At 38.8% G+C, this 15,596-nt stretch overlaps 1 protein-coding gene across 1 annotated transcript in view; it reads right to left on the minus strand.

The window, feature by feature from the left end:
- Positions 1-14,555: 14,555 nt before the first annotated feature.
- TIMM44 (translocase of inner mitochondrial membrane 44) overlaps positions 14,556-15,596 on the minus strand; it is a 33,047-nt gene continuing 32,006 nt past the window's right edge. Inside the window, exon 13 of the mRNA XM_063453247.1 lies at positions 14,556-15,478. Within this exon, the coding sequence (XP_063309317.1) occupies positions 15,359-15,478 (120 nt within the window). The 3' untranslated portion in view covers positions 14,556-15,358. The remainder of the gene's footprint in view (positions 15,479-15,596) is intronic.

The raw sequence follows: 15,596 nt of genomic DNA on the forward strand, positions 1-15,596 counted from the left end.
GGAGGGGGGAGAGATTGACATCCATCACACACACACAATGCACCCCTTGCACACAGAAAAACACACAATGCATTACACACACAGACACACACACACAAGCAATTCAAACCTTACATACAATGCATCCCTTACACACACAGAAACACACAATGCATTCCTTACACACACTCAATGCACCCCTTACACACACTCAATGCACCCCTTACAGACGCACACACTGCATCCCGTACATACACAGAAACACACATTGCAGCCCTTACACATACAAACACAGATTCACACAATGCATTCCTTACACACATATCAGGACATCCCCTACTCCTGTGAACAAACTATTTGGTGGAACATGAAGGTGGACCCTGGGGCCCAGACCATGAGCTGTGTAAAGGGCCTTTAAAAAAAATGGAGCTGCTTTCCGTTCTCCCAGAACACAAACAGCCTCCAGAGAGCCTGTTCTACACCAGACGAGTGGAGCCAGACTGCAGCTAGAGCCCATCATCATCCTCATCTGGTTGTAAGTAGGCAATCTAGTATATTATTCGTGGCACTAATCTCTAATTTACCTCACATTAAAGTGACACTTTAGTCCCCAGAACCACTGCAGCTTAATGTAGTGGTTTTGGTGTCTATAGCCTGTCCCTGCAGGCCTTTTAATGTAAACACGGCAGCACTGCAGCACTTGCGTTAGTTAACATGGGGCATTGTGATGTCATATGGGGGGGGAGGGGCGGCAAACTTTACTTTTGCCTAGGGCGGCAAAAATCCTTGCACCGGCCCTGAATACCAACAACCAGCATTTCAAGATTTGGAATATATGGAACCAGGATATCTGATCAAAGGCCTTATGGGCATTTAGGCTCGTTAGCAAAGTTGTTCAGGTGACTATAGTGTCCCTTTAACTATCTAGCTAATTAATTAAGCCTTCCACTCTATTAAGAAGTCTGATTTCTAAACTTACTTCCCTGTAGCTGCTGCTGGAGTATGACACGGTTAGTTAATCTGTAGTCTCACTGAACTCTCCTGTTATCACCAATGACGGACCCTTTTGGCATTGACCTAAAACAACCTCACTACAACGGCCTCTTGCTCTCCTTGGATGGATCAACTAGCACTAGACCCCTGTTTTGGTATTGGACACTCTCTGCTTACTTTTATAGATCACAGACTTTAATTTGAAAATCAGAGGAATTCCCGAAAATGTGTCTAACAATTCAATAGAGAAATATTTACATGCCTTTTTCAATTTTTTTTTAATTTTGGTTGCTAACACTTTGAACTCCTTTAAAGGAATTCACAGAACAGCAAATCTGCAAATATTCCAGAGCACATACCTAGAGATGTCATGGTATGCTGTTTCTCCTACAAATTTAAACAGAACATTACTAAAGCCGTGACCCAAAATAAAACCCAACAAAACTCCTTATGAAGCTATTGAAATATTTTCTGATTTCTCTTTTCAAACGAGAAACCAAAGGACATAATTTTTGATCTTTATAAAGATTTTGAGAACTAACGGTATTAACGGTATTAACCCCTTAAGACCGCAGCCAAATGTACAAGTTGTGATCCAAAAAAAACGTAAACAAAACCTGGCATTTGCGCTATATGTCTGTCCAACCGTAATTCACCTCTTTCATGTTAAATGCACCCACACTTATTATATATCATTTTATTCAGGGGAAAAAGGGCTTTCGTTTAACATCAAATATTTAGGTATGGACCATAACTTAATATGAATACAATATAAAAAAAATGAGAGAAAATAAGATTTTTTTAAATTTTCTTAGTTCTATGTGACATTCTAACTGTGAATGTCATAATACTGTTTGCTTTTACTGCAATAAAATACACATATTTGTATTCAGCGATGTCTCACGTGTAAAACAGTACCCCCTATGTACAGGTTTTATGGTGTTTTGGGAAGTTACAGGGTCAAAAAAAGCATGTTACACTTTTCAGTTTTTTCACATTGAAATTTGCCAGTTTGGTTACGTTGCCTTTGAGACTGTATGGTAGCCCAGGAATGAGAATTACCCCCATGATGGCATACCATTTGCAAAAGTAGACAACCCAAGGTATTGCAAATGGGGTATGTCCAGTCTTTTTTAGTAGCCACTTGGTCACAAACACTAGCCAAAGTTAACGTTAATATTTGTTTGTGTGTGAAAAATGCAAAAAACGAATTTGAAAGCCAATTTTGGCCAGTGTTTGTGACTAAGTGGCTACTAAAAAAGACTGAACATACCCCATTTGCAATACCTTGGGTTGTCTACTTTTGCAAATGGTATGCCATTATGGAGGTAATTCTTATTTCTGGGCTACTAAACGGTCTCAAAGCCAACGTAACCAATCTGGCGAATTTCATTGTGAAAAAACTGAAACGCAAGCCTTATGTTTGACTCTGTAACTTTTGAAAACACCCTAAAACCTGTACATGAGGGGTAATGTTATACTCAGGAGACTTTGCTGAACACAAATATTTGTGTTTCAAAACAGTAAAAAGTATTACAGCAAAAATATCGTCAGTGTAAGTGCCGTTTGTGTGCGAAAAATGCAATAAATTTCACTTTCCCTGACGATATCATTGTTGTAATACATTTTACGGGTTTGAAACACAAATATTTGTGTTCAGCGATGTCTCCCGAGTAAAACAGTACCCCCCATGTACAGGTTTTATAGTGTCTTGGAAAGTTATAGGGTTAAATATAGTGCTAGCAAATTAAATTCCCTATACTTTTGGCCTGGGTTGTTAGGCAGGTCCCGCTAATTGTAATTAATTAGGATACCTAATTATGTAAAATTATTACATAAATATATATGTAAAATTATTATATATCCACGTGTGTGGATATATATATATATATATATGTATATAATTTTTTTACAATTATTTTTATTTATATATAGGTATACATATAGTGATGTATACGTATATACTTAGGTATATACATATATATATTATTTCGTTCTATGTGTATTTTGATATCAATATATATATATTAATATCAAAATACAGTTAGAATGAAATTACACACATATATATATTTTTTATTTTATTTTTTATTTTTTATTTTTTTTTTTACGTATTTATATATTTTTTTTTTTTTTTTTTTTAATTCTTTATTTTTGCAGTGCCTGGAATGGTTACAAGAGTGCGTATGGTACCCCAACGGCAATCCATACGTTAGAATTGAACATACATTGCAATGGGTATTAACAGTCAAAGCACTTTTTTTTTTTTTTTTTGAGTAAGTGTTGCATAATGAAACAGGCTTCAGCGAAGGGTAGGAGTACAAAATACACGAGTATGTAAGACTAGTTGGCCTCGTTTACATGTCGCAATCTGCTGTGAGATGTGGCTAGCTGCGCGTATATTGATAAAATACATGAGATGAGTAAAGCCACTCTTTACAGCTGTAGTTTACATAAGAGTCTGCCAGGGTGCATATGAACGATAAACATGTGTAAAACAAAAACAAAAACAAAAAAACACAATACATATGAACAAGAGAGTGGTTTTAGGTTCTGAAATGTGTGGCTGTTGTTGCTCAGAGTAACTGTGCGAGCTCAGTGTGCTTAGTTGGAGGTGTGAGCTGGGTTCTCACTAGGTAAGTCTGAGATAGGGTAGCCTGGGCTATATCCCTCACTGTCCTCTCCGAGTGGGAAAATGAGGGGGTATGAGCCTTGTTCTGCTACTCAGGGCGGGCAGGTCAAGATAGGGGCTAGTGGTAAGTGTAGCTATCCCGCATACTAACCGCACCGGTCTGGGGCAGTCATGTTCTGTGTGGGTTTTAGCGGGTCCAAGATGTAATAAATGGCTGGGGGGGCATTAAGCCCGTGGTTGGGGCGCTTGGGCACTGTGTAAGCCCGGGAGGGACATTTTACCCCTGCTTGCCATGTATCTTGCTCTTAACGGTGGCTGACCGTGTTAGACTACCGTCTGGTTATGTACTGTGGTCGCGTAACCGTAGGGGCTAAAACATATAGTCAGCATAGAAGCTGATTGTAGTTGTGAGACGGTGGCCGCGGAATAGTACTGCCTGTGTTGAGTGCCTTAATGTCGGCATTACTACGTCTATGTGGTAGTGTCCCCTTCTCATGCCCAGTGTATTTATATATTTTTATTATAAAATATATATATATAATTATAATTATGTATATATTTAATCAATATCCTTCTACGTGTATTTTGATATTAATATATATATATAATTATATATATATAAATATTAAAATACACTTAGTGTGTGTGTATATATATATATATATATACATATATATATATATATATATACTTAGATCATATATATAATATATATATAAATGATCTAAGTATATTTGATGTGTAACTGTAATTTATTTATTTTTTTAACTAATATTTTATTTTTATTACAGGAGAGGGGCAGAGACAGTGTCAGCCAGTGATTTTACATCACTGGCTGACACACAGGATCAGTGATCACAGTGACAGGCTGTCACTGTGATCACCTCCTGCAGATCACGGTAATTGGCCACAGGGGGAGTGCCTGGGTGGCCAGGCATGCCCCCCACCGTGATCTGCAGGGGGATCCTGCCTGGAGTTACTATGGGTCAGCCAATAGGCTGACACATAGTAACTCTGATCGTAGTGACAGCCTCTCCCTGCGATCAGATCGCAGGGAGAGGCTGTCTCTGCATTCAGATCACAGAGACAGCCTCTCACTGCGATCATACTCTGCAGATCGCGGTCACTGACCGCAGGGGGACTGCCTGGGGGGCCAGGCATGTCCCCCGACCGCGATCTGCAGATTAAAAATGCTGCGGCTCCATGTGTCAGACGATTTTAAAATCGGCTGACACATGGTAAATACCGATCGCAGTGACAGCCTGTCACTGCGATCGGAAGCTGCAGACCGCGGTCCCCAGGCACAGGGGGGCTGCCTGGGGGGCCAGGCATGCCCCCCGACCGCGATCTGCAGCGGCCATGTGCCGCCGGCCACGTGCCGCCGGCCACGTGGGGGGTAAGACCGCTCAGGACGTACTATGCCGTCCTGCGGCGTTTAGAGCCGCCCAAATAAGGACGGCATAGTACGTCCTGCGGTCTTAAGGGGTTAAATACATTTTGGGGTTCCCCACATTTTTCTTTCTCTGCCTAAAAAGCATCCAAACATTCAGTATCTCCTCCCTCTGCATGCAGACACTGAACTTTCCTCATAGAGATTAATTGATTCAATTCATCTCTATGAGGAGATGCTGATTGGCCAGGGCTATGTTTGAATTGTGCTCAGCCAATCCTATGGGGAAGCATTGTGAGTGGATCAGGCCACCACTTCTGATAATGTCAGCAGATAGCTTGTTTTTCTGAGGCAATCTGCATGCAGAGTTACAGCTTCAGGTTTGAATACAAGTAAGAGTTTACTATTTTTAGGGAGGCATTAGGGGCCAGGGTGGCTAGATGGTGGTTTTAACCCTATATGATCAGGAATACATGTTTGTGTTCCTGACCCTATAGTGCTCCTTTAAGATATAAGGACATTCTTCTTAAAATTGAAAACAATATTATTTATTTTTAATTTTTTTTTTTTCCATCTTACTCTGTCTCCCATTTTTTCCCCAAAAGCCAAATTAATGGATATAAAGGGTAAACGTAAATGCAGGAGAAGGATGGGGGTAGTGGCCCGGTAAATAAAATCTGTTATAACAAATGATGAAATATATTAAAAAAAAGTTATAAAATTCGCCATGCAATATGAGGTTGGTATAAAGGTCACTGTTATTTGGGATAAGGGAGATTAACACATAATTATTAACAAGAATTTGACTTAAGTATTTTTTGTTTTGTGTGAGATGTAGTAGATATAGTAACTTGTTGAAGAATAAAAAAGAATAGTATAATTAACAAGATATAGAAACAATAATTAGTAATATATTTGTAAATTTATTTAATTTATACAAAATCTTCACATGTGCCCTTGAACAACTGGATATCCAATAAACCTCCAACATCTACACTATATTGATGAGCCTGACTTTATACAAATTTTGTGAGTCTAACCGTGAAATTCAATACATAGAAGGTGTTTGTACTATTTTATGTTCTATATTTTTGTAGATATATCATATTTGGTTTTGTCATTTTATATGACCCTGGCTCCTTTTTTTTGGCACTAAGTTTAAAGGGGATATACGAGAAAAAAAAACCTCAAAAGGGGAAGCAGAGAAAGGACCTTCAATCCTTCCTAATTTTAACTCCTTTGAAATCTTTTACCATGCTATATCAGGCAACTCTAAAACTGATTTTTAATTCTCAGACCAACAAAACTGTACTGAACTATATACAGGTAAATGGAAACCACTTTCAAAACCTTATTTGATTAACTTGGCCTTTGCCAAATGTGGATAAATTTCTAGATATGGCACTCCTCACTGTGTTTTGCTGACTTTTAAAGCATCCAAAATATTTTTCAAGCCAATTCCATGGTGGATAGCAAGTGATCGCTAAGTGGAATGTATACAAGGAACGTGCTGTCTGGGACGTTTACGCACATCACGCTTCACGACGCAAGGATATACATGTGGGGTGGAACCAGAACTCGATTGTGCGTTCTACTGTTAACATCCACGCCGAAAATATCTGAAATCGATAGGCAATCAACATAAATACCTATTGGATCTACAGTAGAAGGTTCCCTGAAGAAGTTCAGGACATGGACGAAACACGTTGGACTTTTAATCTGTTTTTAACTGTATATGGTTTTAATTTTATTTCTGATGCCCCTTCCTGTGAGAACACAATATATTTCTGGCTCCAGAGATCCACTTATGTGGAGACATGCAGTCTATTTTATCCCGTGTGTAAGTGACTAGTAATTAAATATACTTTTGTACCTTACATTATTGCACTATTTAAGTTTTTTCCTTGCAATATTATAAACTCCACATTATCCACCAGTATTGGAAGAGAACCTATATTTGGAGATACCCCCTTGGGGGTACTATGCCTACTATTGAATACCATCTTGCTTCTTACTATTTTTAGTTTTTTTTTATTATTTTATTATTGTGTAGGTTATTTATACTTTTTTCACGTTTCAATTCAAAGTTTCTCCTTTTTGTTATACTTTTGTATACTTTGTGTATTATATATTTTTGGGTATTAGTGGGTGTAACGGAGCTCCGTGTACTCCGACCGAGTACCCTCCGTTGATGGATGCTCCTAGCGCTCTCAGAGGACTCCAAGCACTGCAGACGACACCACAACCACCGCAGGCTCCACAACCGCCGTAGCTTAACTGGAGCCGCGCTGTCTTCCTTCCACCCTGGATAGGATTCTGTCCTCCAGGACCGTGTGGGGAAAGACCTCTCCTCCAGGAGAGCGTATCCGGAAAAAGCTCTTAAAAGAGCTAAGTGATTAAGCTCAGGGGAATATGCAGAGCATAGCAATCCCCAGTGTGATACAGCAATTCCCTCCAATAACGAGACGAGGCTACGTTTTGAAGGGTCAAGAAGAACTGAGGACTGGGACACCCAGCCTGCTTTTTATTACAAAAAGGTACACACAGGACACTCCCAGTAGGAGGATGAAATTAACCAATCACATACATGGTACCACCCGCACGTCTCCTCCCCTCAGATAAACATATAACATAATTAAAGCATACAGTAAAAATACAGTTTTCACACATACACTGTAACTTTAAAACTATGCATTCAATCTCGATAAAAAATTACATATTTGAACTCATACATCAAACATAAACACTTCCAAAAATCAGCCAAATCCCCCCAGTGGATCAAAAGTTAGCTGGAGGTCCCTTTATGACCGACCACAAGCACAATTTCCATAGATTTGGGCTGTGCGGTCGGTCAATTTCATGCGAAAAAAACGACTAAGTCCCATTTCGAACGGAGTCTCTGGAGCTGCAAGTTCAGAATGGAAGAAGGTAAGGGTCAGCGGTGTTCGGTAAAATGTGTAGCCGATTTCAGTTCCACAGAATCTTTAGCATACACCGCTGACCGCATTCGAATGAACAAAGATGGCCGCCGCCACGTGCAATTAACCTGCAGTAACCTCACAGCCTGGGAGGTAAATTGCCTGCACACTTTAACTTCTGGGTGGTCCGCCTGTGTGGTACTTGGTTCAGTAAGCCCTATTTACTGAACCAAGTGGGAGAGAGCCAGGGGCAAGTTATTTTACAGGTCTGGGGACATAGTCTTAAAGGGACATTGTTCAGCAAAGTCACAATATGTCCCCAGACGGTTCTTAAAGGGCCATACACACCCAATAAAAGTTAATACGTTTTCAGGGGCACAATCTTCCAGGGGCCATAGTCATGAGGAAGGAGGCTGGCAAATAGGCTTCTCCACAATCCAGGGAAGCAGGGCAATTTTCCATTTAAAGGGCCAGTTACAAATAGCAATTTGTAACAGTGGGATACTTTTTTATGAGATTCTTTTTTCACCTTTTTTTTTACAATTGTATACATATTATGTTTATATTCAACCTGGATAATTGACAGCCGCTAGATTTTCACAGTGAGAAGACGCCAGCGTCCATAGGAAAGCATTGAGAATGCTTTCCTATGGACTGGCTGAATGCGCGTGCGTGTTTAACCCCTTCCTCTCCCTTGAGCCCGGTGGGAGGGGAACCCTCATGGCACTATAGTGGTCCTTTAATAATAAAGTTAAGTGTGATATTTATCATTCTATATTATTAAAAAAAATTGAATCTTTAGAAAGAAAGATCTTACAGATTGCATCATTAGAAGTAACAATTATATTTTGAAGATCTAGATATAAGAAAATGGAAAGACCGTGGAAACACTTATTTGGGAGACTTGAAGAAGAATGTTATAAAATCTCTCTCTCAATTACAAAATATTTATGAACTGCTTCCTGGTGAATGCTTTACGTATCTAAGATCTGTGAACTTATTGAAATCTAAATCAAGGTCTAAAGATTCTACTCTGGGTAAACTCTAAATGTAGATGAGAAAACAAAATTAATATCAAAGATAAAACTATATACAGTTTGAAAGCCAAGGGTAAACGGACTGGAATGATTAAATAGGAAGAAGATTTGGGTCAGAGTTTTTTTTTATTTATTTTTATTAGAAATCTGGCTAATCACATTTAGATTATTCAAAAAATCCATACAATGTTTCAGTATTTTTGAGACTCTATTGAAAATTCTCCATAGATGGTATTGAGTCCCGCAAATTTTATGTAAATACAATGTTAATATTTTTGAATACTGCTGGAGATGTAATTTGGAAACAGGGACTTTGTTCCATATATGGTGGAATTGTAAGAAGCTAGAAAAGATAAAATTGATAAGATAATAGAAGATGTCTTGAAAATACAGGTTTTAGTCAATGCTCAACCTCTTTCATTTCAAATTACCAACAAAATCCAGGCCTTAAGGGGGGGCGGGGCCGTGCCTCCGGGCCGACTGGATGCTACCCGCATGGGCTCCTGCAGAAATCCACCTTAAACAGCACCAAACACGACCCAAACCCCCTCAACAAAGCGAAACCTGCCGCATCTGAAAGGGGGACAGCTCCGACACTCACCCGATACCCGCACGCAGCTGACCGCGGGGCGGGCAGAGAGGACTGGATCGGGCCTACACATGGCCTCTGAGCACCGGCCGCCATTGCATGCAGCATGGCGCCGTAAACTGGCACAACGCAGAGCCAACCCGCCGCGAGGCAAGCATCCCTGGCGCGGGGAGACCCTTGGCCCGGGGCACGGCCCGTCTCCCCCCCTTGGCCGGCGGGGGATATCCCGGCCACATGGTGGCGACAGGTACCACAGCGGGAGCCCCCGCATGGACACCATGCCGACTACCTAAACTGGCAATGGCAAAGAGACGGCCAGCCAGCTGTAATGGACATCTGCACTGAGGAGGAATATACTAACACTAATACTAAACTGAGAAAACATCTAAGCAGGGACCGAGGACCGGCTAAAATGCACCCTTAAACGACCGAAGATGGAGTAAAAAAGAGAAATACTCACCATGAGGAGCGGATCAGGACAGCTCGTGCGGACTTCGGCACTGCTGAGCGCCAGGTGGATCCTCCGCGCTGATTACCTGCCAGCTGGAGAAGTGAGTGCCCCGGCTTCTGGGTTGGGGGTCCCCGGAAAGCCCTGTCCCTGATGCTGAGAGCCCTGTGGGGCGGGTCTGCGCAGTCCCTCCGGCGGACCGGTGGCCGGGAGGGGTGTGCGCCGGCCTCAAGTATGTGGCCGGCACCGGGAGAGACATTGGGACACGCGTTTCACTGAGTCTTGAGTGGTGATGGGGAGGTGCAGGGAGTGGGCGGCCTACGGACTCTAGGTGTGGGGGTCAAGTGGACAGTTTCTACTCCTGAGTGCCCACAGCGCCACGGTGACCTCGGACAGTGGGCGGGAGTCGGTATGGGGAAGACGGCTGGAGGCTTGGCTGCCTAAGAGACGTACTGCAGCTGTGCCGGGGGAGGCCCTCATCAGACATCTTCTACGTCCAGCGCTACTCCCTTACTGATATCATTTTTATATTGTTTATTATTTGTGCCTATCGTTATTGCATTCATATTTTATAATTTACTAGACGCTGAAACAATGCTACAAGCTACGACCGTTCACTGCCTAGCACTGCCGGACCAAAATATAATTTCTGCTATGAGTGCTTCAAACAACAATACGTAGCTATGGAAATGCGTTATAGAACAGCACCACTATTTGCCTTACGTTAGTTTGCTATGTTACACAGGTTTAGGCCTAACTAGAGGCAGTTGAATTACACCCATGTGGGGGGTACTAATGGCAAAATACGTAAGGATTGAGCCCGTGAAAAATTGTAGTACGGAACTAACCTGCCTAGACCTATACTTAAGGACCAAGGGCCTTAGCCTGCACGAAAATAAAATATAAATAAATAAATAAATAAAAATATAGCTTAAAATCAGCAGTTCTGTCAGAAACGCACCGCTCCATTATTATTTAGTCAGATAATTTATGCTTAATTCAAAAAATTACCATGTTATTTACATCTCAGAGCCCTCTAAGGCAACCGTTAAATGCCATTTATTATTGTTGACTTGATATCCAGACGAATGTAATATATAACGTATGTTAACATGCTTACATTTTACCTTAGAAAGACGCACATTATACATGTAGATACTAGTCATTATTACTGTAGTCACCACTGCTAACCTAAGGATTTTCATAAACGCACAGATTATACGACGCCACGGCAAGCCGCGCACACTAGGAATGAGCCCAAACATACTATAGGCCTATATGGCTTCCATACTAGACACAGCCTTAAGATACGCATCCTGGTATAGAAAATAAATGCCTAGCTACCAGCAGCAATTGCACAAATTGTTTTGCTTAGACATGCTACAATGCTTCGACAGGGGCTAAAGTTTACTGTTAATTGCCTACACATTACGCTTGTTACGTCATTGCTTAATGTTAATAGATAGGACTTTTCATCGCACCGAGATGCCTGCCCCTTATAATCCCATTACCATATATGAGCACTGTACCATATATACTAAAATGAATATACTAAAATGCTTGTTTATCCTGACCTATATGCCTCTGCGCAGGCAACCATATACTACATTCATTACCCTGTACTATGCCTGCTCATGCTTTTTTGCGACACTAATAAAAATATTCAAAACAAAATCCAGGCCTTAAAAGCTTTTTATCATCCACATATTATGGCTGAAAAAATGTGTTTAGCACAAATTAAATTTAGTACCTGGTTGGAATGAATTTATTATACAGATCATCAGTTTACCATGGAACAATATGCCTTTAAGAATAGAAATAATATGAAATTATATGAAGAAATGTGGGGTCCATTGGTATCGATCACAAAAGTATTTGGAAAACTGGCTTTAGCCCACAGCCTCACTTATTTTATGGAAAATATATTTTACAAAATTATTTTTGTCTTTTTTTCTTTTTCTGAATGATATGAGTATTTTTTATGTCTTATTTGTTGGTTTTAATTTTGTACAATATATGGAAAATATTGTAAAATCTAAAGAAATATCTGTACAGTTTTTTTTGACTGTTGCATTGTCATACAATTTATTTAAAAAAATTCTAATAAAAATATTTTAATAAAAGTTACTGTATTTGTATGTGTGCTTAATGTAAAGTCTTTTATGCAAATGTAAAGTCTTTATACACACAGTTCTCTTAAGTAGAAAAGGCAATGCTGAGACACATCAGAGAATAGTTTAACAGTGCTTCAGCTGGAACCTCAGAAAAAATCTTCTCTTGGTTCTACTCAGGAGTCTTCTAATATTAACACAATGATGATTATTCAAGGAACTCCAAGTGTACACAAATTAATTTTGAATGGTAAAACTGGAGCAAAAAAAGCCAAATTGTGACTAAGGTTGAGTTGTTTATCCACCATTTTTACATTTATATTTAACTCCGCAAAATGTGGAGCTTAGTGAAAACCCTGTACCTATTCTGTGCTTTTAAGAAAGTGAAAATTGGTATTCATAATTTGAGAGTACACATTTTTATTTTTGGGTGCTCTGTGAGAGTGTCCTGTGTGCGAAGAGCTTCTGGTGATATTTAAAATCTCAGAAAAAGAAACATTACTCCATTTTTGTGAAGGGTATTTGAGTTTTATTTTACATGTAAACCATCGGCTTCTCTTGTTTCTTCACGAGCGGCTGGATTAACGGACCCCTATGGTTTGGAGAGAGACAAATATGTCTCCAAAAATACACTTTTAAATACACTCATACGTGGACATTTCGACAGTGAAAACAGATATGAAGTCTTGCTTTACACCCATCATTGGGACATATGAGATCGGGTCTGTCAGTGGTGCGTTACCGCTGGACTCTGAACAGGGACATTTAACAGTTTAAATACAGCAAGACAGAGTGACAAACATTTTAAATAAAGAAGCCACATTCATTTCACTTACAAACCCTGGAAAATAGAGAAAAACATGTTTTCATATCGGAATTCAGAGTAAACACACTGCAAGGATAAGCTTAATTTAACTATTGATTTATAAAAAAATAAATAAAAATTTAATGTATCCAGTTTGTCCACTCACCTGCCCTAAACTTCCCTTCTTCACTTTCACTTCGTCTGTAGTGCGCAGGATAATGACTTCTGTCAAAAATTAAAGGACCACTTAAGACACTTAATGTCAATGAAGTGGTCTCTGTGCAGAGGTCATGTCACTTAATCCTGCAATGTAAAACTTTGCATTGGAGAAGATTGTGGAGGATGTCAGTTTGGATGCAGTAGTGGAGTCCAAGGGCATAAAAAAGAGGTTAATAATTATTAGTTAACTTTAATAATTTTAATGCCAAAGGGGGTGGATAGAAGGGAATCTATGGTCTCGAAATAAGGATTGTTGTTTTGGAGACTATAGGTTCCTTTTAACCCCTTAAGGACCAAACTTCTGGAATAAAAGGGAATCATGACATGTCAGACATGTCATGTGTCCTTAAGGGGTTAAAGGAACACTCAGTACACCATGACAATCAATGCTCATTATACAGATTATGGTCCACAGAGGTCCCTTGTCTGCTTGCACTCAAATTTCTGAAAACTGCATCAGTTTCAGAAAATTATCACTGAAGGAAGGCAAGGCATTCTCTCTGCCAGTCTGCAATCTCATCTATAGAATTGAAATTCTTAATGTAATCATACCAAATAAATTACTGAATTGATCTCAAAACAGTCTATATTTAAAAAAAAAAAAAAAAAAGTATTTTACACTTGTACAGTAGCCGTTATACACTGCAATAGGCACAAAAGTAGGCTTGTACATATTATTCAGATAGCCTAAAAATATTTATTTAAAACGTCACCAGAATTTTATTAAGATGGACCTGTAACAAGCCTGCTATAGTTGGATTTTCTGAAAACTAAAAAAAAAAAATGTACAATCTTAGTATGCAAACGAAATAGATTGCATTTAATGTTTTAATAACTACTTTTAAAAGATGTGTTAACAGTCTTTTCAAATACTTATATCTGGGACTGATAAGTAGCAAACGCCCCATAGCATAACAAGTTTCTTGGCAAGTAGATCTAAATCAATTACTAAGAAAATCTAAACCCAGATTAAGCATTTTTAAAAACGTCAACACAATCTAATTACAAACAAATATCTGATTTATGTTTTAATGGGTGACTAAAATGGCAAATCCGAAAGCATTCTGCTGTACGCTGGACCAAAAGATGCAGCATCAACAATAGTGACATGTTTAAAAAGTGACACATTTTTGAATTGGTAATATGATGGAGAAATAGAATGAATTCCATTATATGTTTAACATGTAGGGAAATAAATAGACTTAACAGCACATTTTTGTTTTATTTTAAAATATCACATTTTTGCATGAATTTTTTTTTATGAAAAATGAAGTTTTTTGGACTAACAAAACAAAACAATAAAAAAATCTGTTACCTGAAAGAATGGGAGAATTAAAAAAAAGGAATTTAAATTTCCAAATAAATATAGCCAAGCATAAAATATTTTTGAGTTTCAGACTTTATAGTTTAGCTATTTGATCTATTTTGAATTCTCCCTATTTTCTGGTTTAGAAAGAAAATCTTTTTACAAACCCTGTGTAAATTTCTCTTTTTTTTTTGTTTTTTAATCACGGACTTTCCCAGATCAGCGATCTTTAAGGCCAAGTTTTTTTCTGGATAAAAAGAAAGCTTTCTTTTGTCTTCTCCAACGTCACAGCTTACGCCAAGGTTTTCCAGTGTGTTAAAGTGACATAATTATAATATCTTATTGGACTGGTAACAAAACTTGACTAACATATAAAAGAAAAATAATCTCAAAAATGTACAATCTAACTTAAAATTAATTATGGCTATGGTTGATATGAATAATTATTTTTTTGTGCTTGCAAATTCAGGAATTTGTGTGATATCATACATAAATGAGAAGAACAAAGCATAAGCTCAGTGTTTTTAAAAACAAGACCTTGAATGTGTTGTCTAAATTACATCTCTTGAAATAGGTCTGCATCTTCAATATAGCTTTGTTCTAGTAGAATCCTCAAACATGTCACTGGGTACTAGCTGACTTGCCCTTGGAGGCACGTTTAAAAAACCATCATTGAATTTATACTCTTATGACTTACAGCCAATTATTTTTGAGTAACTAAACAATATGAAACAGGTTTATTTTCTCCTCATTGACAAAGTTCTAACCAATATGGCAATATATGGTACTCTCCCATGGAAAGAGAAAGTTTTAATGTCTCTGAGAGGCCAGCAGTACAAGGGATAAATATGAATTTCAGCATCCCTTCAGGCTCCCTGAATTTACATCAGTGGGAGGAGGCACAGCAGCTGGCCCGCGGAGGTTCTCGTTCTCAAAGGATTTGCTCAGAGCCAGATGAGGATATATCTAAGAGTCTCCAAGCTGCATAAGGGTTAAGTTCATCTTGGTCTCTGCAGAGTGCCCATACGTACAGCATCCGTAATACCTTGTCCTGGAAATACAAAGACAACTATTTCCAAGATTGTATATAAAACAAAAACAAACAACAACAAAAAATCTAGATTGCGTGCTTTTTAATTGGTTATTAAATCATGTAATTATATTTTAAT

The sequence above is a fragment of the Pelobates fuscus genome, chromosome 5, assembly GCF_036172605.1.
Source record: "Pelobates fuscus isolate aPelFus1 chromosome 5, aPelFus1.pri, whole genome shotgun sequence".
Taxonomy (NCBI): Eukaryota; Metazoa; Chordata; class Amphibia; order Anura; family Pelobatidae; genus Pelobates; species Pelobates fuscus.